Raw genomic sequence first — 19742 nt, 5'->3', positions numbered from 1 at the left:
TACAAGGTTATAGGCAAACTATAGTAAGTTATCAAAAGAACATGGTATATTCATCCAAGCCTTTCTCTCTTGGCTGGCCTACTTTGTGCTGTAATTGCTCAGAATCTACGAATGATCATACATTCTTGAATTTCCTTTTTGCAATTTTACTTCCTAAGATGTACTTTCTTGTGTCTTCCAGGAGCTACAGTTCTAGCAGGAGAATTTAATCAAATGTTTTAATTTGAGAACAAGGACGCCTGTGAATCACCCACGAGGCGCGGTTGCAGGGTGGGGAAAAGTGGGACCAGCGGATGCCGCCCCAGTAAGGGGCGAGAGGGGAAGGGGAGCCATGCTAGAAATGGGCTAGCATCACCAGAAGAAAGGAGGGGCAACCCGAGACTTTAAATGGGCTCGCCCACCTTTGTCCGGGCCGTGTGCTTGTCGGTTGACGATTTGCCCACCCACCTCTCCCTAATTTTCTATGTTAATGCATGCTCATGTTGTCATAGCCTAGATCCTTGGTGGTTTGGCACATGGGTATGGAAGGGCAAGGGGAAGGGAGCTAGGGAGCTATGCCTTCCCCTTGGGAACGGCAACAACGGCAAGAGGCGACCGCCCCAGCTGAACCAGGCCAAAGGGAAACATCTCTGGCCAGGAGCGTCTGCCCGACAGAGCCCCGCAGTAGAATGAAGCTCGGGATGGGGCACCCACCCTGCTGAGCTGTAGCATGTTACCTGTATGACCAGATCCAGACCCATGCTTAGCCTCACGCTTCTGCTCAATAAAATGGCTATGGCCAATTTATTACCCCAGCAATGGAGTAGTGTGTATTATTGGTAAAGGAACTCGTACAAAAGAGATCCACCCTCGGACAGCAAAATATCTTTGGCAGATTCCTTCTCTTCTGCTTCAATGCTATACAGCAAGTAAGTAGATTGACTGGAACCTAATAAGTAGATTGACTGCAGCCTTAACCATCTAGTTATAACAATAGAGATTTCCACAACTTGCAGTTCAGATTTTTAACCATTATACAACATAAAGTAGCTCTTGTGTTGGAGTATGGTTTGGATTTATGAAAACACAGCTGGACTTCAATGGACATACATGAGCTTCAAGATGGCTGGGTGGTATATCCTTTGTGCTTTGTGCTGTTACGATGGTAGTTGTGACTCAAGCTGTACAAATGCATGCAGACCCATTTCGAAGCAGTTATAGCTTTAAATGAACATCAGTGATACTTTTTTTTTTACCGTGGTGGAACAATACTTTCAAAGTAGTAGAGCAAAGCATTTGTTCTTTGTGCGATATCCTGTTCAGAACATTTAAGAAAAAGGTATGTAGTTTGATGCTAACATTTTATTAAGACTCATTGCCTAGTAATCAGTGTTAAATGTCAGAGTTCTTTTTGCTACTCAGTGAAATGGCAACCATATAAAAATGTTTCTGAGGGACAGCTGGAAAAACATCGCCATAACCAAAAAACAAAGTTGCAAGGGATTTTTACCACTAGTTATTTCTGCTAAGTGTTTTGTGTCAATTGAAAGAGGACTCATAGATTTTAAAAAGTACAATCGTGTGCTATTTCTTTCAGTTACACCAATTTTGATCTATGTTACAAAACTTTTATGGAACTGTGAGGGAGGATCATGGATTGTTGACTTGATCAGTCTAATGCAGCCTGTGTAAGAATTAGATTCAGTATCATTTGGGGCAGGTCCATAGGAAAAAAATTATAGTATCAGAATCAGGGAAGAAATATATCAATTTAGGTCATAATTAAAGGCTAAGTTCCTTCACATGTGTTCTGAGCAGTGTGGGAGCTACTTCTATGCAGCTGCACCATATCTGCAAATCTCCTGTTCCTGTTGGGAGGTCTATTTGTTTAAGTCTCCCCTACTGAATCAACACTTGGCTGGGAGAGCAGGCACTAGGTTACTGAAACCCCACACATGATCCACACAATCAGCTCCATCCACATGTTTTCAATATCCATGAATCAGTACATATAAACATACCACAACTGCATGACACCGCAAGTTCTCATATGAAAAGGGTCAAACTTAGGCACCAAATTCAACAGATGAGGCATATATCTCCTTTCAAAGATATTTTATGGATAGCTTTCTGTCCATAAAATGCAAATTGCAAGCTTGTGAAGCCCCAAAGGTGAGGAAAAGAGGTGGTTGAACCCTTCAACCGCTACTTGGTTTTGATAGTAGAAATTGGATTCCTGACTTCATTACTAGCATTTTAAAGGAAACAAAAAAAGTGATTTAAAAGATATTTCTTTTCTCCTTTTAAATGTGCAGCGGAGGCTGTGGCAGTTCTACCTCTGCCTCTTCACCCACCAGAGTGCTTCCTCCACATCCTCCTCCTCCTCTGACCATGCTCATAAGTGGGAGTGGGGATATTCCTTGTGACTCACTGCTGCATGGTCATATGTGTTATTCATGAACAAGTGTTGAACTATGCCTGTTTCTAGATAAGTGGGTGAGTTTTGGGACTAAATTGGATTCAGTCCATACAAATTCTAATAATACCCAAAGGATCATATCAATCAACCTGCACTCCAGAGCAACTCAACAGATTCCTGATTTATGCTTCCCTAATAATAGACCCCTCCCCAAATATTCAGAACTATGATCACCAAAGAGCAGCTTCAAAGAGAAACAAGATGTGTTTGGGTGGCATAGAGAGGACTGAAGACATCTCATTTCTGCAGAAGATGATCAAGCCTCAACAAAACAGTCAGAATGCAGTGGACAAAAAATAACTATAGAACTATAGAAGAAAAAAAGGGCAGGAGAGGAAAAAAGAATTCCTTCAGGAAATGTGTGAATACATCATCATGGATTAGAAGCGAGGATATGACTGGCAATGTATTTCACTGCCAGCATTGTCTCCTTGCAGGTTGGCCTTATCTTTGATTCAGGGAGCAGGAAGCCATATCGCCCATGGTCCCTAAGCTCAAAGATGTATGCATATTTAATGCCCTCGTCGTAAGCCCAGTCAAGAGAAGAACCAGAGGAAAGGTCTGAAAAACAGGGAAAATAATTTAAAGAAAATGTTGGCACAACCATGGAAAGACCTGCAGTGATAGGCTGCTAGTTTAGAAGATTAATATGACATAATTGTTCTGTTGTGAGACTGGAAGAATAATGATCACTTTTGCACTTAAGCTACAACTGAGCCCCTCAAATATTTCTACTAGATACAGACAAAAATACTTGCAAGGGCTATGGAACACAATTACTTAGTCTTATCTAGCTTAATTTGAGGCCCAGCTCACTTCAGAACTCTTTCAGGTCACAGTCAGAAACTTGCTGAAAGCAAAAACTGTTTTTCTCTAGTTGGCTCACAGTGCTGTGAACTACTGAAAAGAGACCTTAAAGCAACTGCTGAAATTGCAGTACAATACCTCAATCATCACAGATGACTTTTTCTTCAGTGAAGGTGAAGGACTGGTTGTGGTGGTGACTGGCATAGGAGGGTTGGGTTCTCTCCCCTTATGTCCAGCTGTTTCAGTGCTCAAACTGATGAGAATGGGCACATGAAATTATCCTAGTTGCACATTTCTTGGAATGTAGACACTTTGGATTCAGTGCTAGTCTAAATGGTAATGGTCTTTCTTAATTAGGGTTGCCAGGTCCCCAGGTGATGCAGGGGTAGGGTTGTCAGATCAGCATGGGAAACACCTGGAGATTTGGAGATGAAGCCTGGCAAGAACAGGGACCTCGTTGGGATACAATGCCATAGTGCAGTGGTGGCGAACCTTTGGCACTCCAGATGTTATGGACTACAATTCCCATCAGCCCCTGCCAGGATGGCCAATTGGGTTGCCAAACTCCCACTGGAGGCAACGAATCCCCTGCTTTGGGTTCCCTCCCTCAGCACTGCTCAGCTGGCCAGCAGGGATTTTGGTCTAGACCTTGCCACTGTTGGTGCCTTGATGCCACTTCCAGAAGTGATGTTATCACATTGCCAATGATGTGGAAGACGCTCTGGTATTTGGGTGAAATTTTACAGAAAATTTTTGCCTCAGAATTTTTGCCCAAATACCAGAGCATCTTTCATGTCATCAGTGACATGGTGATGTCACTTTCAACATGCTAATATTTGGATCTAGGGCTCAATTTGCAACTGGTAAGACCCCCTCTTCCCAACCAGTTTCCAGGGAGTACATGGTAACCCAGGGGGTAACCCATGGTAGAACTGATCTCTGTAATCTGGAGACGAACTGTAATTCTGGTCCCACCTGGAGATTAGCATCCCTATTCCCAACTGACATTCACTTCCTTGAAATGAGCTTCTAGTTGCCTAGTGTAAAGAATACAAACACTATACGGTGTTGTCCATTGCATGGAGAGTTGCTGTTCGTGGTTGATTATGCTGGCTGGGGAACGTTTTTTTGGGAAACTCACTATGTGATGAAGCTGTGCCAAAGGGTTTTTTTTTTGTTTGGTAGGTGATGACATTTCACAGGACAGTAGCTGGGGAGCAGGAAAAAACAACATCTTGATGAACTTTAAGATAGCCAGATATCACCATGGTTAAGAAAATAAAGGTGTAGCATTGTTGCGAAGAATGCAAATGGTAAATCATTTTAATTTACATCAGGAATCTATATATGTATCCAGATTTAGTCTCCACTTTAAGAATTCCAGGGTCTAAAAGGTTGGAGAGTTACTTCCCAGAAAACTATGTAGATCAATGGTCTGACTTGGTATAAAGTAGATTTATAAATGACATTCTGATTTTTTGGTGGTAGGACACAACTAGTGTTCAAAAATCAATATCTACAAAAATTGGGGAACTGCATTTTTTCCATCTCAGGCAATGTTCTGAGGCAAGTTCAGAAATTCTGGCAAAACATGTGAGGGATTTCAAGGGAGGCAAAATAGATTCAATCGAGAAGAATTACCAGATGAATTGGGTAGTGGCAGCTGCCATGGAAATGAAGTTTGTAGGCAAAACATCCATAGGGTTTTGAAGAAAGCAAAAGGGAGGTTGGGTAGGATACAGAAGTTAATCACTGCTGGAAAGGTCCTATAAATCTCTAGAAAATTGCAACATACTTACATATTGTTTCAGCTATTGGTCCGTATGTATAGTTTGTGCCATAGACGGTAGCTAAAGCATCCACTGCTCCCTTTGCCACTTTATTCTGCATTTTTTAAAAAGGAATTGGTTACTTCCCTCCGGGGCTTAAGTCCATGCGAATTCAGCGGCATTGCAATAACTTCAGATCAAACTCCTCAAACATTGGGCCTTTCCCCACTTTCGTCCTTCCCCTCTACGCCGCGCGCTGCTCTCAACGCGCAGCATCCCAGGTGCTCGTCGTCCGTCCCCGACCTTCGCGCTCGCTGCCATCAAAAGGCGCCGTTGAGAAGAGCGCCTGGGATGCTGCACGCTGAGGGGCGCGACAGCAGCAGCTTCGGGGGGGGCTGCGCTGTCACCGCCCCTCTCAGTGGGGAGTGCCGAGGGACCCCGCTACTCTCCTCGAGTAGCGCGGGGCTTAAGGGAAGTGGGGAAAGGCCCATTGTCTTCTTCAGGTAAAACTGGTAGCTAAATTCTTGAATACTTCACATGATGCATTAAGTGTGTGCGTGTTTCATTATTAACTGAACAAATGTGGTTAGAACACCAAATGAAAAAATTAAGCAGTGCCCTCAGTCGCTCAGGAATAATTCCTTTGCATGTGTTCATTGTACTCTGTTGGAAGCTGACTGATGCACTTCAGACTGAAGTTTGCCACTTTCACAGAGACTGTTTCATCCCTGTGACTGAGAGCAGATGGTTTCATCATGTGTCTTTGAGGCTTATTTGCATTCGATCCATGCTTATGGGTACTGGGCAAATTATTGTACTTTTCAATCATGCCTTCTGTTTTTTTGCTCCATATGAACTTTGTGGACCAATCCAAAGTCATTCCATGTCTTGGATCAGCAATCTACAATATGATAACTTTTGCTGTTCTGTTTTAAAATGCGAGAGTTTGATCATCATTGGGCTATCTCAATGCTTCCGGCTATGTTTGGAATAGTCTCCAAGTCTGGTCTTTTTACACTTTCATAGTCTCTTACCAGACAGTGAGTGGAAAATGCTACTTGTTGGCATCTGGTTGTGTTGGGTATGAGAACAATTCAAATTAGTTTCTGTATAGAAAAAGCATTCCATTTTAAATGCAAGCAGCAAGAAAATGACTGCCAAAGTGCAGACTGTTTAAAAGAGTAGAGACCTCGCCAGATACCAATTATCAGCTTCTACCAGCATGGCCAATTGGCCATGCTGACAGAGGCTGATGGGAATTGTAGTTCCTGAACATCTGGAGAGCCGCAGGTTCCCTACCCCTGAGCTAGAGTATGCACTCAACTGGGAAGTTGGAGTGATGACTTTTATAATACTGTATTTTTCATCTTTAATGATTCCCAAGGACTGGTTAAAGGCGATCATTGTACCCCTCTATAAAAAAGGAGACCCCCAGTGTCCCTCTAATTATAGGCCGATCAGCCTTTTATCTATCGTAGGCAAATTGTATGCTAACTATCTACTGAAAAAATTAAAGAGCTGGACAGACAAACATCAGCTACTCGGCCCAGAACAAATCGGGTTTCGGGCAGGTAACTCTATTCTAGATCACTGTCTAATTCTCCAACATCTTGCAAGCAAATACGTAGGCACAAGAAAAAGCAAGCTTTATGCTGCTTTTCTGGATTTGAAGGGTGCCTTTGATTCGGTAGATAGGGAACTTTTATGGCATAAATTAAAAACCCTAAACATGGAACAGAGACTTTTAGCTCTAATTAAAGCGTTCCACACGAATACAACTTGCCAAATAAGAACTTCAAGAGATGGCACGTTAACAGAATCAATTATGGTTAACAAAGGGGTTAAACAAGGTTGCCCACTGGCACCCAGTCTATTTTGCCTATTTCTCAATTACTTCCCTGCAACCTTAACTAAAATTGATGGCCATCCGCCACGCTTAGGTTCGCTGCATATATCCACCCTGCTTTATGCAGACGACGCTATTCTCTTGTCATATTCCCAAGTAGGCTTAAAACGCCTACTAAACTGCAGTGCAGAATACTGTCATGTAAATAAGCTGACGCTTAACTATGACAAGTCCAAAGTCATGATCTTTGCAAAATCTAGGTGTAAATGTAGCTGGAAAGTGAACAACCATGTCCTAGAGCAAGTAAGTCAGTTTAGATATCTAGGGCTCCTATTCAGTTACAACCTATCTTGGGTCCCTCACAGCAAACAAGCAGAGAACAAAGCTAGGTTGGATGCTGCAGCGATTCTGCGATGTGTCTACTCGAAAGGACACCAATTTGTCCCCGCTGCACTGAAAATCTTCAATGCAAAGATAATCCCTCAACTATTATATGGAGCCCCAATATGGTTCCCCGAAATTAAATCACCTTATGAGTCAGTACAGGGATACTTTTTGCGAAGAATTTTAGGGTCACCAAGGTGTGTCCCATATGACACCCTATGCAGAGAAACTGGACAAAATAGTATGGAACTGATGGCATGGACAAGAGAACTTAAGTACTGGACCCAAATTCATTTTGAGCCCAGACCCAATAGTTTTATACATCAACTCTTATCAGAATCTACATCTGTGAAATGGTTGGCTGACATAGATAAGAAACTTAACAACATGGGCTTAACAGCTGACCAGTTCCAAACTATGTCTGCCATCAGAATTCATAATGAAATTAAATCTGTTTTAGTTGAACGAGAGAAACTGAGAATGTTGCAGGAGGGGGGAAAAAGCTTCTCCCCACAGGCCTTGGGAATTGTCCGATCAGATTACTGTGCCAACTATCTGTACATTCTGTGCAACCCCAAACAACGCAGAGTGTACACTTTGGCTCGTTTTAATGCTCTACCTAACGCTATGACTCTTGGCAGGTATAATAACACTCCATATGAGAACAGGTTATGTCAATGTAACATGGCCGTTGTTGAGTGTCCAATATACGAGTCTATACGCTCCATGTACATCTGTCCATTGGTAGAGAGCTCAAACGCTGTCAGGTTACCATCTGTGATGAACTTTCTACTCAATGGGTCCTGTGATCTTGTATGTGAGAATGTTGCAAGTTTTTTGAGGCACTATTTGGTCAGGCGCAATCATTGTCTACATAGTAGTAATGGTTAATTAATTTATATGTGTGCGGTTTACAAGGCGTGGTTGTGAACGTTTAACATTGTTTTAATGTATTTAATGTATTTAATGTTTTAATGCATTTTAATGTTTTAATGTCTCAGTTAGTAGATAAATGCCTCTTTTCTACTTTTCTACTAACTCTGTAGTTTATAATGCCAATAAAGGCTTTGGAATTGGAATTGGTAATACTGTATTTTTCAAACAAAATTCTCAATTTTATTTCAGTGGCAGCTATGGGGCCACAAATCAATGCCCCCTCCCGTATGTCTGCCTCTCTCCCTCTCATTTTTTAAAAAGGTACCCCTGGAAAGTGGAGCACAAATTTAGCAGCTGGTATTTCCTTGTGTAGGCAAAAAACACAAGAGGGCAGCATTGTTATATCTACAATTATCTAATACATCTATAAAATTTAAAAGATGATTTTTATCAACAGGAAAACTGGTGTCCATAATGCCTTTCCTTTATTGTGTTAGTAGGGGTCAAGCTGCACTTAGGGAAAAAGACATTTACTAAGAATTGCTAAGACATTTAGAAGCAGACAAAAATATCTACCAGACAGCAGTGGAATCACATGCATTGTTGAAGCAATAGTTATCTGGGTGAGTCTGAATCATTCTGCAGTTGAACACAATGCAGATTAGAATCCAAGTAGATTCTGAGTGGGGGCTTTTTGTGCCTTGGGTCTGACTTTGCATTCTATTTATGCAAAAGGAAGATACGCAGATCTAACTGCTTTGTATACCATCCATGGCAAACCATCGGCCATATTGTATTTACTTGCACTGCCCTCACTTTCTAATATGGTGTCATCTTTGTTTCCATACTTTAGCCATTTGCACTGCATGTATGGTTGTTATGACAGCATGGTAAGACCTACAAGTCAAGAAGGATTGGAAGAAACAGTAGGCTAGGGGCCACCAACTGGGAGCCCCTCAGTCAAATCCAACCCAATGAATGATGCTATCCTGCCAGTTACCAAACCCATTTCTAGAAAAGTGTATGGATGAGCTGTGCATGTGGCAGTAGGATCTGACTATAGCTGTAGGAGATCCTGGGGCCTTGGCTCACCATGCCACATGCACACATGGCTAGAGTGTTGGGCTAATGGGGGGAAAGGTAGTGTATAAGTAAAGTGAATAAATAAATCACCTTCCTGGAATTACTGTCCAGCAAAACTGTCCAGGCTATGTTTGAGAATGGGATGGGACACCCAGCTTTCTCCTCTTGTTCTTTTGCACACAGTCTCATTTTAACCATGTCTCTGAACCCAGGACTGCTTCCTGTGATTGAATTAACTTGTTCCTAAAACAACTAGAAAGTTCCATTGTTTGTGGAGCAGGGATTTTAAGACGGATGTGAACAAACAACAATCTGTGCTCATTTTGATTTCTGTCTAATTGTACTCAATCTTCCTTGAAAGAAGCCACAGAAGATGCGTCGATTCTAATTTTTTTTGGCTCTAAATTCCTAAACTAACCCAAATGCCATTCACATTAAATTAGAGTTAGGTTAAACACCCTGTTTATGAAAGATATATGAGCAGATTTTAACAGAGTTCTTATCATGTCTCACAAGTAAACAAGGAAATTTGCAATAGTCACTCAGCTTTTGAGAATCAGGAAGAAGAAAACTAATTTGATCGTTCTTATTGCTAACCTATGGAAATTGATTCCCTTTTCCACATACCAGTTCATCATGATTGGGTGCCAACTTGTACGTATAGCCATATGGAAACATCAACAGCTGGGAGTAGGAATGGAAGCTTATGTAGCCTTTGATGACGTCTAAGTGGTCCCGAATGAAGTTTGCAAGTTCTTTAGTTTCTGGTTCAGACTCCGGAGAGGTCCCGCAGTAGATCTCATTACAAGGTTTATCAGAAGCACCCACTGCTGCAAGGCAAAATTTGTAGACCTGATGTTAACATGGAATCCAAGCCAAGTTGCAATCCTGAGCAAATGGTGGTGACAGGGCTTATTCAGTGGGACTCAGGATGGACTTGTGTGGCTTAGATTGTGCTTTGCATAGTGTGATTGCAGTGAATCCAGGATACATGGGTAATTTGAAATATTTCAGCTGAAAGTTGTGGTACTCACCCTGCAGCCTGCAGAGAGCCACATTTGCAATTACCATCGCCCCAAAGAGGTACATTTACTTCCATCCGTGGCATGAAGCCTGCCACTCATAGAGGTTTGTAGCGTACCCGTGTCTCCAACAGTAGCTGCTTCAAGGTGGAAACCGCATGCTGACCACAAAGCCCCACTAGGACTTTCCCATTTTCCTAAATTGTGGGGATGGTGCCATTTTGGGGAACAGTGCTCAGAAGGGCCACAAGTGATGCGTCAAAGAGCCATATAGGGCTCCCAATCCACTGAGTAAATATTACTGTATTAAAGCCTTGTTACCCATGAAGTTTTGAGCCTTTATTGCTGCAATAGATGTGTGAGGTGAATGTGAAGGGCTATAATTTCAGCTTTTGTGCCATTCTTGTCTTTTGTTACTTTATCAGTTTTATAACAGTGTACTATGGCATATGAAACAGGCCAAAGCTTTGTAAGAGAGCCTGACAAGGGAATGCATGGCTCTTACTGAAGTTACATTAAAGGTTTTGCCATGCTAGATTGCTAAGGTTAGTTTGCCAGCAGATTGCTAAATACTGTTGAAACTGTTCTGTATAAGCCGTGAATGTAAGAAAACAGGAAGATACAAACCATAAGGATGTAGAGTTGCTTTGAGTTGAGTTGCCGATGACATCCCAGGCCACATTGTATTTCTTTTTGCTACCAAATATATTATACTTACTGCTCCAAGCCGCTTTGAAATTCCTGTTCAAGTCGGTGCCAATGCAGTCACTGTTAGAGTTGTTGGAACGATTTTTCCTCCAGAAGCGATTCTGTAGGACAAGGTGATTGAAATTATCTTGTGTTTTTCAATGTACTTAGACTTAATATTAATTCTGAAAAGCTTAAAGTTCTTATTCAACTGTTAGCATGAACAAATGCTGCATAGTGCCGTGTTAAGATTGTCCCAATCCCACCCTGCTTGCAAGATGGATTTGCTTCCATGTTCCATGTCCTTGAACTCACCTTGCCTTCACCTGTGAGACATATGTGTAAATGAAATGTATGCACAGAAGTCTGGGGAAAAATTAGGAGTAAGAACTGCAAGGGGGCCAGCTAACAGTTGTAAGTTGGACAGTATTGTTTGGGTCCAGAGAACAGTGAATGAAGAATTCCTTACAGAGAACAGTGAATGAAGAATTCACCCCCTTCACTGCAGTGTTTTCCATCCCCTGAATATTCATTTTTGAAGGTCCTTGCAATTATGGTCATGATGTGGAATGAGGGAGGACTTCACTGTAGGAAGGACTGAATAGCCCGCATTCTTACATGAGCTTCAGTGGGAAAGAGGAACTGGCAACAATCTGTATTCTGCCAAAGCCATTCAAGTTTGTGGGTCTCTGGATTCTGAACTATGTCTGTCTTAGGACTTGGATGCTTTGGAGAAAGGTAAGTATTTAAATAGTTTAAATACATATATATGTGTATGCACTGATATAGTTTAACAGTAGACATTTCATATTTGTGCTCACCTATCCATTCTTTTTTCTTCTACCCACCATTCCCCTTCAGACATTTAGGGTCACCTTAAATAATTTTAGTAAACAAAGTTCACTAGAAAATGTAGAAATGTGGCCAGTACATTAGTCCATGTCCAGACATAGCCATCAACGTTGAACACAGGAAGCACATAGAAGTTCATGCTGTCCAGTAGCTTGGTCATGACCTTGTCCTCTCCGTATGTGTGGGTGGCCTATAAGAGACAAATGTATTGTATAAAATTCCATTCCAAATCAGCTGAGACACATCTGTGATCTTGGAATATGTATTCTTAAAATCTATATTGTTACTACACTTTGCAACTGGACAGTGTTTGTTTGGCTTCGGTGGGCTTAGAATAGTGTAACCCTGTTTACAAAGGCACTGTTAGCTTGAATCTAGTAATGTGCAAGCAGAAACGTAAACAATGCAGTACCTCTTGTGAAATAGCTAGTGCTTTCCCCTTGTAGTAGCATAAATTGCTTGTGTGACATTTTATGCAAGTGACAAAGCAAATTAGAATGTATTTTGGCCATTTATGCACTTGTGGTCTACTCTGCAGTGACTATAAATGCCCTCAGGGCAGATTCTTGGTTGGGCACACATTTTCCTCCTTTTCAAACTCACCACATTTCAGATCAGGGAAGCCCTGTGGTTTCTGAAACCTGGCAAAATGCAACTCCTGGCAAAATGCAAATCCCCCTTCAACTAAAAAACAGGGCAGGAAGAAGGGATTATTAAGAGAATGTCAGAAGAACCAGAAAAGTTTACACCTGCTGGCAGAAGGCACTGATAGAAAGGGACAGATAAATAACCCTCAAGAGCATGTTCCATAATCTTGGTGCTACAATTGAGAAGTTCCTCTCTAAACCTGCTACCCACTTAACCTCAGAAGGTGGAGGTACTTGAAACAGGACCTCAGAAAATGACACTAATTGGGTAGGTTCTTAATGACCTATTGAACTCCATGAGATGAAACGCTTTGACTGCCCATTTCTGACTATTATACTGCAGTTAGGACATTTTTATCCCTGGCCTGCTGGTAACCTAAGAATGTATAGTGCAGCAATAATATTAACATATGAAAGGTACTTAACTTTGGATAATTCAGTGGCAATGAAGGCTGACAATAGAGGATTTGCATATGATAACACTAACCTGTTTCACAAACCACTGGCAGAACGCTGGCGAGATCCACTCTCGTGCATGAATGCCACATTCCATGAAGATGACTTTTTTTTGGCCAGTCACCTTCCCAACCTGTTACCAAGCAAAACATTGGCTTTTTAGACATTTTTATTGCATTTGCTGTGCAGAAGCCTAGCTTCTTCAGTGCCCATGAAGGATGTGATGGACATGATGACTTCAGAGGCTTCAGATGTCATACTTAGAATCATAGAATCATAGAGTTGGAAGAGACCCCAAGGACCATCAAGTCCAACCCCCTGCAATGCAGGAACACACAATCAAAGCACTCCTGACAGATGGTCATCCAGCCTCTGTTTAAAAATCTCCAAAGAACGAGACTCCACCACACTTCGAGGTAGTGCATTCCACTGTCGAACAGTCCTTACTGTCAGGAATTTCTTCCTGAAGTTTAGGTGGAATCTCTTTTCCTTCACATTGAATCCATTACTCCTGGTCCTAGTCTCTGGAGCATCAGAAAACAAGCTTGCTCCCTCACCAACATGACATACCTTCAAATATCTAAACAGGCCTATCATGTCACCTCTTAATCTTCTCTTCAGCAAACTAAACATACTCAGCTCCCTAAGCCTCTCCAGTCATTCCATTGGATAGAATGACTGGGTTACCTATGGACACTGTAAGAATCCAGCTAGTGCTCTTGGAGAAAATATTTAAATAATTCTTGCAATAATACCACATTCATCTTTCGCTACAGATTTATTTTTATTTATATATTTTTAAATAGCTGTATCCCACCTCTCCATACAAATATCTACAAGGCAGCTATAAATAAAAGGTATAGCTCCAATAATCCTGACTGTCGCTCTCCCAGGATAACATGAATTTCTTAAGTTGCTTCATCACTGTACTTCCCTTATAAATGGCCAGTTATTAAAATATTTGACCTCATACCTTGAGAAGGTACATGGGGCGCCCTTCACTGGTCTTTCCCATCTCAATTCGGGAGACCATTTTGGGATTATTTCTAGCGATTCTTTCAGTCCATGCAACAATCTAAGGGTTGCAAAATAATAATCAGACGACAAATGATTCATGATTGAATTATCTGAAACAATTACATGTGACTTAAGCAGTGCTTCTGTTGCCTATATGTAATGAAACTAATGAACAAACAAATCAAATGACACTGCTTTACCTTTTCCCAGTCATTGTACTTTGTGTAGCTGTGCATCTTGCGGAAATAGTTCCCTCCATCAAATTGCTTTTCAATCTGTTCTTGTAGATTGTGGAATAAAACCCTGTTATGGGAGAAAAACATCTACAATGTTTAGATCCTTCAAATCACCCTTCAAAACTCTCCTATTCTTTGACTCTTCAGCTTCGTCAACAGTTGAAGCAAAGCATAAGTTCACATGATGTCAATTCTAGGAAAGCCAGTGTGGGGTAGCGATTAGAGACTTGAGTGGGGACCTGGAGTTAGGGTTGCCAATTCTAGTTTGGGAAATTCCTTTCCTGGAGATTTGCAGATGGTGCCTGGAGAGTACAGAGTTTGGGGAATGGAAGGGAGTCCAGTGAGATTGACTTAGGGGTGCTCTGACTCAACATAATGGGTGACAAAATATTGTTGACAGATCAAGTCCAATTTTCCCTTGGTTTTATTCACTGCATGTAAGCCATATTTCAATAAAAACAGTGGCAGAACATGTTTAAATTTCTAAGGCCATTTTTGCACGGTCAAAATATCCCAGGATAGAACCGGGATCCTACAAACTGTGGCTGATTTGTCCCAGTTTCTCCTTCCGCTACTCCCCAGTTCTTCCAAGGAGTAGAGGCAGGACTGGATGTAATGCCCCAGCACTTTCCACACCAGCCCAGGTCTTTTTCCATTTGCACTACGATCTCTTCCACGATCTTTTCTGTGCATGTGCGGACAACCTCCGTTTTCCGCGTTCTGATTGGCTGATTCTCCCCCTATTCCCCCACTCACTTTCACTAGTTTAGTTTTAAATGACTTTGAACCCAGTTACACTGAGAGAACTCCTTCCATGAAGTGCGGAAAAATCACTGAGGGTGAAACTGTGGATTAAGACAGAAAAAAAGGGTGTGTGTGTGAGGGGAAAGCAAGAGTGAGACTCTCAAGCAGCCGTGGATTAAGAAGAAGAGTTTGGATTTATATCCCCCCTTTCTCTCCTGTAGGAGACTCAAAGGGGCTTACAATCTCCTTGCCCTTCCCCCCCTTCACAACAAACACCCTGTGAGGTGGGTGGGGCTGAGAGAGCTCCTAAAAGCTGTGACTAGCTCAAGGTCACCCAGCTGGCATGTGTGGGAGTGCACAGGCTAATCTGAATTCCCCAGATAAGCCTCCACAACTCAAGCGGCAGAGCTGGGAATCAAACCCAGTTCCTCCAGATCAGAATGCACCTGCTCTTAGCCACTGCTCTTAGCCACTACGCCTTTGCTGCTCCTTAAGACAGAAAAAGGGGAGGGGAAGTTGAAAAGAAGAGGAGAGTTAGTCTCTCAAACAACTGCAAGCACTTCCTAAACCAACACAAACATTTGTTGCTCCCAGTTCCTGTTGATTGGTGGGGTGGGTCAGAGTGTTGAGGCGGGAAAAAAAGACTAGTTCTGCCCCAATTCTGATCCCGCGGTGTTTGCACAGCAGCTGGGTCACACAGGAGCATTTTAAAAGAACCACCAATTTGGTGGTTTTTGAAAGTCTTAGGGCAATGGAAAAATAGCGGGGCAACCCCGGGGCAGATCCTGTGCAGCTTCAGGAACCATGCGGAATTCCTGGCTGCACAGGGATATTTTCCATGCTCACCCTGGAATATTTTGACCATGCAAAAACGGCCTAAGTTCCTGAATTTCACCCAATATTATATTTTGCAGGTTTTTGAAATAGCTATATTCCAGTGGACAACTTGTAAGCTGAACCCGTCTTTAACTTCTCTTAGTGGCATGTTTAGCTGTCCATTTGGAAAAATAGTGGCCAGAAGATGGCAAGGGTTCAAAGAAAAGATATGCATGATGCCTATAACATGTAAAGCTTAAAAACAAATCTGATTGTACACAGAGACTGTATAATGAATGCACATGGGAAATGTATTTACTGTTTATTTAGTATAGCAGACAACTTACATTTTGTTTAGCATGTATGACACAACTATGCATCCTAATGGAAATTTATTTTAGCCATTGAAGACTCATCAATGGCTGTATATGTTTTTGTTTCATTTACTGGAGAGTTCCTTGCCAGATAACAATGCCTGTCCCAGTTTGGATGACATTCACATCTTGAAGTAAGCTGCTGCTACTTTCTCCAAATAGCCTGTGTAGATCATAAAAACTCAGAGAATTCACAGTGCTCCTGAGTCTCCATTGTATTATAAAATATCACTTACTCATACTGTAGCTCATTCTGTTCCAGCTTCATCAGAACATAGTTTGCCAGATGTAAACTGACTTGGAAATCCACTTCTGTCCCGATGACAATGTGATGAACTGAATCAGGATGCCAGAAGTCAAGCTGTGCAGAAAAATGTGGATCAGTTTTAATTAAGTATAGGTGCATTTATGCCCATGGAATGGTAGAAACTTATTTCCAACCACTGGACAGAGAACTATTATTTTCCCTCTTTCATTCCTCTTTCTCACAAATGTATTAACTGCATCTGTTCCTCCCCTAGGCATGCAAGAGCAGGGAACTTATCAGAAAATGTGACGTGTTGGTTGAATTGTTTCTCTTGTCTACCCAGATATAAGAATCTTCCCAAATATTATTTGCAGAATTCTTGTCTGTGCAGAGGCAAGAACAAGAGAGGCACAGTCCTCTTACCCACAGTGCTCGTGATCTTAGGCTAGTTGCTATGTGTCAACTAATATCAAAGCATTGTTGTAAGAACAAAATGGAGGAGTGGAAAACCATGTTTTCAGTCTTGAGCTCCTTGGAAAAGTGGAATAATATATAAATTCTGATTTTGAGAAACTGCCTATAGCCAAATATATGCTGTCAAATGACATTTGATATCATTATTGATATCTTACAGCATTTTATGGTAAGGTACCATGATATGTAGTATTTGAAAATATTTGACATGCAATGGTGCTCAGTATCTGACAGCTGGCAATTCACGCAACCTTCTAGTTGATACTTGCCAATGCTCAAACTATAGGAGATGTCAAGGAGCATCTGTAGAAATAGAATTTTACACCTCAAAACCAAGTTTGAATGCCAAATAGAATAATAACAATAACAATAACAATAACAACAATTATTATTATTTATTTCTCAGTCTTATAGACCGCCCAACCCCCGAAGGGCTCTGGGCGGTGAACAACATAAAATAACAGTTACATAATAGACTGTAAATAATTTAAAATGCAGCAATTAAGAACGACTAATAACAGCAATGCCTGCAACAATCCCTGTTAAACTCTCCCAGAAGGGGAGAAAAAGAGTGGGCCCATAGATGGTAATGGGCCCAAAATGTAGGAGGAGGCGGGGGCACTTATATCAGCGGCTGGACACTCCAAAGGCCCGGTAGAACAACTCTGTCTTGCAGGCCCTGCGGAACTCACCAAGATCCCGCAGGGCCTGGACAGCTGGAGGAAGAGTGTTCCACCAGGCAGGGGCCAGGGCTGTAAAAGTCCTGGCCCGCGTGGAGGCCAGCCGCATCATTGAGGGGCCAGGGACTACCAGCAAATTGGCCTCCGCTGAACGTAGAGGCCTAGTAGGGACATTATGGGGTAATGCGGTCCCAAAGGTATGAGGGTCCCAGGCCACGTAAGGCCTTAAAGGTAAGTACCCATACCTTGAAGATGATCCGGAATTCAACTGGGAGCCAATGCAGGCGGCGCAGTATTGGTTGAATATGATCACGGAAGGCGCCCCCCGTGAGCAGCCGGGCTGCTGCATTTTGGACCAGTTGTAACCTCCGGATCAACCGCAAGGGCAGGCCCGCGTAGAGCGAGTTACAATAGTCCAGCCTGGAGGTGACCGTTGCATGGATCACAGTGGCCAGGTCTGTGTGGGAGAGGAAGGGAACCAGCCGCCGGGCCTGCCGAAGATGGAAAAACGCAACCCGGGTTATATGGGCCACCTGGGTCTCCATCGAAAGAGACGAATCCAGGTGGACCCCCAGGCTGCGGACTGAGGGAGCTGGCGCCAATGAGGCCCCCTCCCACACCGGCGGCTGGAAATTCTCACCCCCCCCCCCACGACCAAGCCAGAGGATCTCCGTCTTCGATGGATTAAGTTTTAACCTGCTCTGTTGCAACCAACCAGCAACCGCCTCCAAACAGTGCTGGAGAGCTGCAGGGGTGATGACCGCTCCCCCCTCCATCAACAGAATGAGCTGAGTATCATCAGCGTACTGATGACAGATCAGCCCAACAACAACAACAACAACAACAATAATAATAAGGATTCATATCTCAATTTTCTCAACGGTAAGCAGTCTCAAAAGCAGTTTATAAATCCCTTCCCTTTCTCTCCCCACAACAGACACTTTGTGAGGGAGGTTGGACTGAGAGTGTTCTGAGAGAACTGTGACAAGCACAAGGCCACCCAGCAGGCTTTGTGTGCAGGAGAGGGGAAACAAATTCAATTCACCAGATTAAAGTCTGTTGCTCATCTGGAGGAGTGGGAAATCAGACTCAAATTAGAGTCCACCTGCTCTTGATTACTATACCACATTGGCTGTACATTCAGACTTTGAGCTGTAAAAATGGTTTTGGCCAAACAGAACCTCTTTGTACCTCACCATGTGAGGGATTCTGTAAACAAAACTATTATACATCTCTTCAACATTTACATATCTCATAGTGACTTGTATGTATGTATGTATGTGTGTATGTATGTATGTATATATGTATGTAGCCTGCCTTTCTCACAAGGATTTAAGGCAGATTACTCACAATGAGCCAGTACAATCAACCAAATAGATCCATTAACACAACATGCATGTGTATTTCTGAGATTAAAACCTATTGCAAAAGTCTGTGGAGGAAACATCAAAGTGAATCAATGATATATGTGTAGAATAACCTTACCTGTACATCAGAAGCCAGTACTTTCAGAAAGTTCACTTGAGTTTCATTCTGAGGAACCACACGAAACACTTTCTCACTTCAATAATTAAAGAAGAATTACTTGATTAAAATAGGGCTCACTCTGCCTTTTCCATCCCAACCCCAATCTTTAGCTCTTCGAAGTCAGATGCCTTAAACTGTGCTGCTGTGAAACACCCAATTCCTTTCAATGGGGCTGGCAAGGGGAACTAACTGGGGGATTGTACAATTGCCTTTAGGCACTGTAAGCCCTCCCCTCAAACAGAGAACCTGCCCTGTGACAGCATTTTCTGTCAACTGTTTACCACTCTGAGAACTATCTACCTTTCAAAGCGTCGAGTGAGAGAAACAGCCTGAGGCCTCACAAGAAGCCCTAGAAATAAAACAATAAACTTCATGATTCTGCTTTGGCCATAACCCCTCAACTCTACTCCTTATATGCTCCTCTTTCACATCCCAGAGCCACCCAGCTGACTTCCTCTTGTGTCTTCATTGGATGGTTTCTTTATTAAAATGTTCAGTGGTGCAACCAACTCAGGGCTGCAAAAAAATGACAATAAAGATATTCTAAAGGTCAAAAAAGGAGCCACACATTCACATGGCTAGATATCAGCTGGAAAAGATGGTTGAGATAACCATCTTTAGCGCTTGAACAAATAACAGAATTAACATCATGGTCATCAATCAGACAGGGGCATTCATTTAATAAAAGATCTAAGTGCAAATGTCTGAGGTTTTGGTGCCTTTATTTTCTTTTTTTTTTA

At 42.3% G+C, this 19742-nt stretch overlaps 1 protein-coding gene across 1 annotated transcript; it reads right to left on the bottom strand.

Annotated features, from left to right (window-relative positions):
* Positions 1–1117: 1117 nt before the first annotated feature.
* LOC125437940 (mast cell carboxypeptidase A-like) lies at positions 1118–19431 on the bottom strand. Its single transcript, XM_048506034.1, has 11 exons — positions 19303–19431; positions 18961–19036; positions 16311–16435; positions 14105–14207; positions 13861–13962; positions 12919–13020; positions 11864–11974; positions 10964–11054; positions 9851–10053; positions 5065–5149; positions 1118–3019 (listed from the first exon to the last, which is right to left on the bottom strand). The coding sequence occupies exons 1-11, from the start codon at positions 19374–19376 to the stop codon at positions 2832–2834; spliced, it is 1260 nt and encodes a 419-aa protein (XP_048361991.1). The 5' UTR covers positions 19377–19431; the 3' UTR covers positions 1118–2831.
* Between the last annotated feature and the right edge of the window lie 311 nt (positions 19432–19742).

Source organism: Sphaerodactylus townsendi, linkage group LG08 (genome assembly GCF_021028975.2).
Source record: "Sphaerodactylus townsendi isolate TG3544 linkage group LG08, MPM_Stown_v2.3, whole genome shotgun sequence".
In the NCBI taxonomy this organism is placed as follows: Eukaryota; Metazoa; Chordata; class Lepidosauria; order Squamata; family Sphaerodactylidae; genus Sphaerodactylus; species Sphaerodactylus townsendi.
This window is presented reverse-complemented; position numbering and strand designations above follow the sequence as displayed.

Coding starts and splice junctions, on each gene's coding strand:
- LOC125437940 (XM_048506034.1), bottom strand. CDS start 19,376: ATGAAGTTTATTGTTTTATTTCTAGGGCTTCTTGTGAGGCCTCAGGCT. Junction 11,055..11,863: donor ATGTCTGGACATGGACTAAT/GTACTGGCCACA, acceptor CTTGTCCTACAG/AATCGCTTCTGGAGGAAAAA. Junction 3,020..5,064: donor ACCAATAGCTGAAACAATAT/GTAAGTATGTTG, acceptor CCTGTTTTTCAG/ACCTTTCCTCTGGTTCTTCT.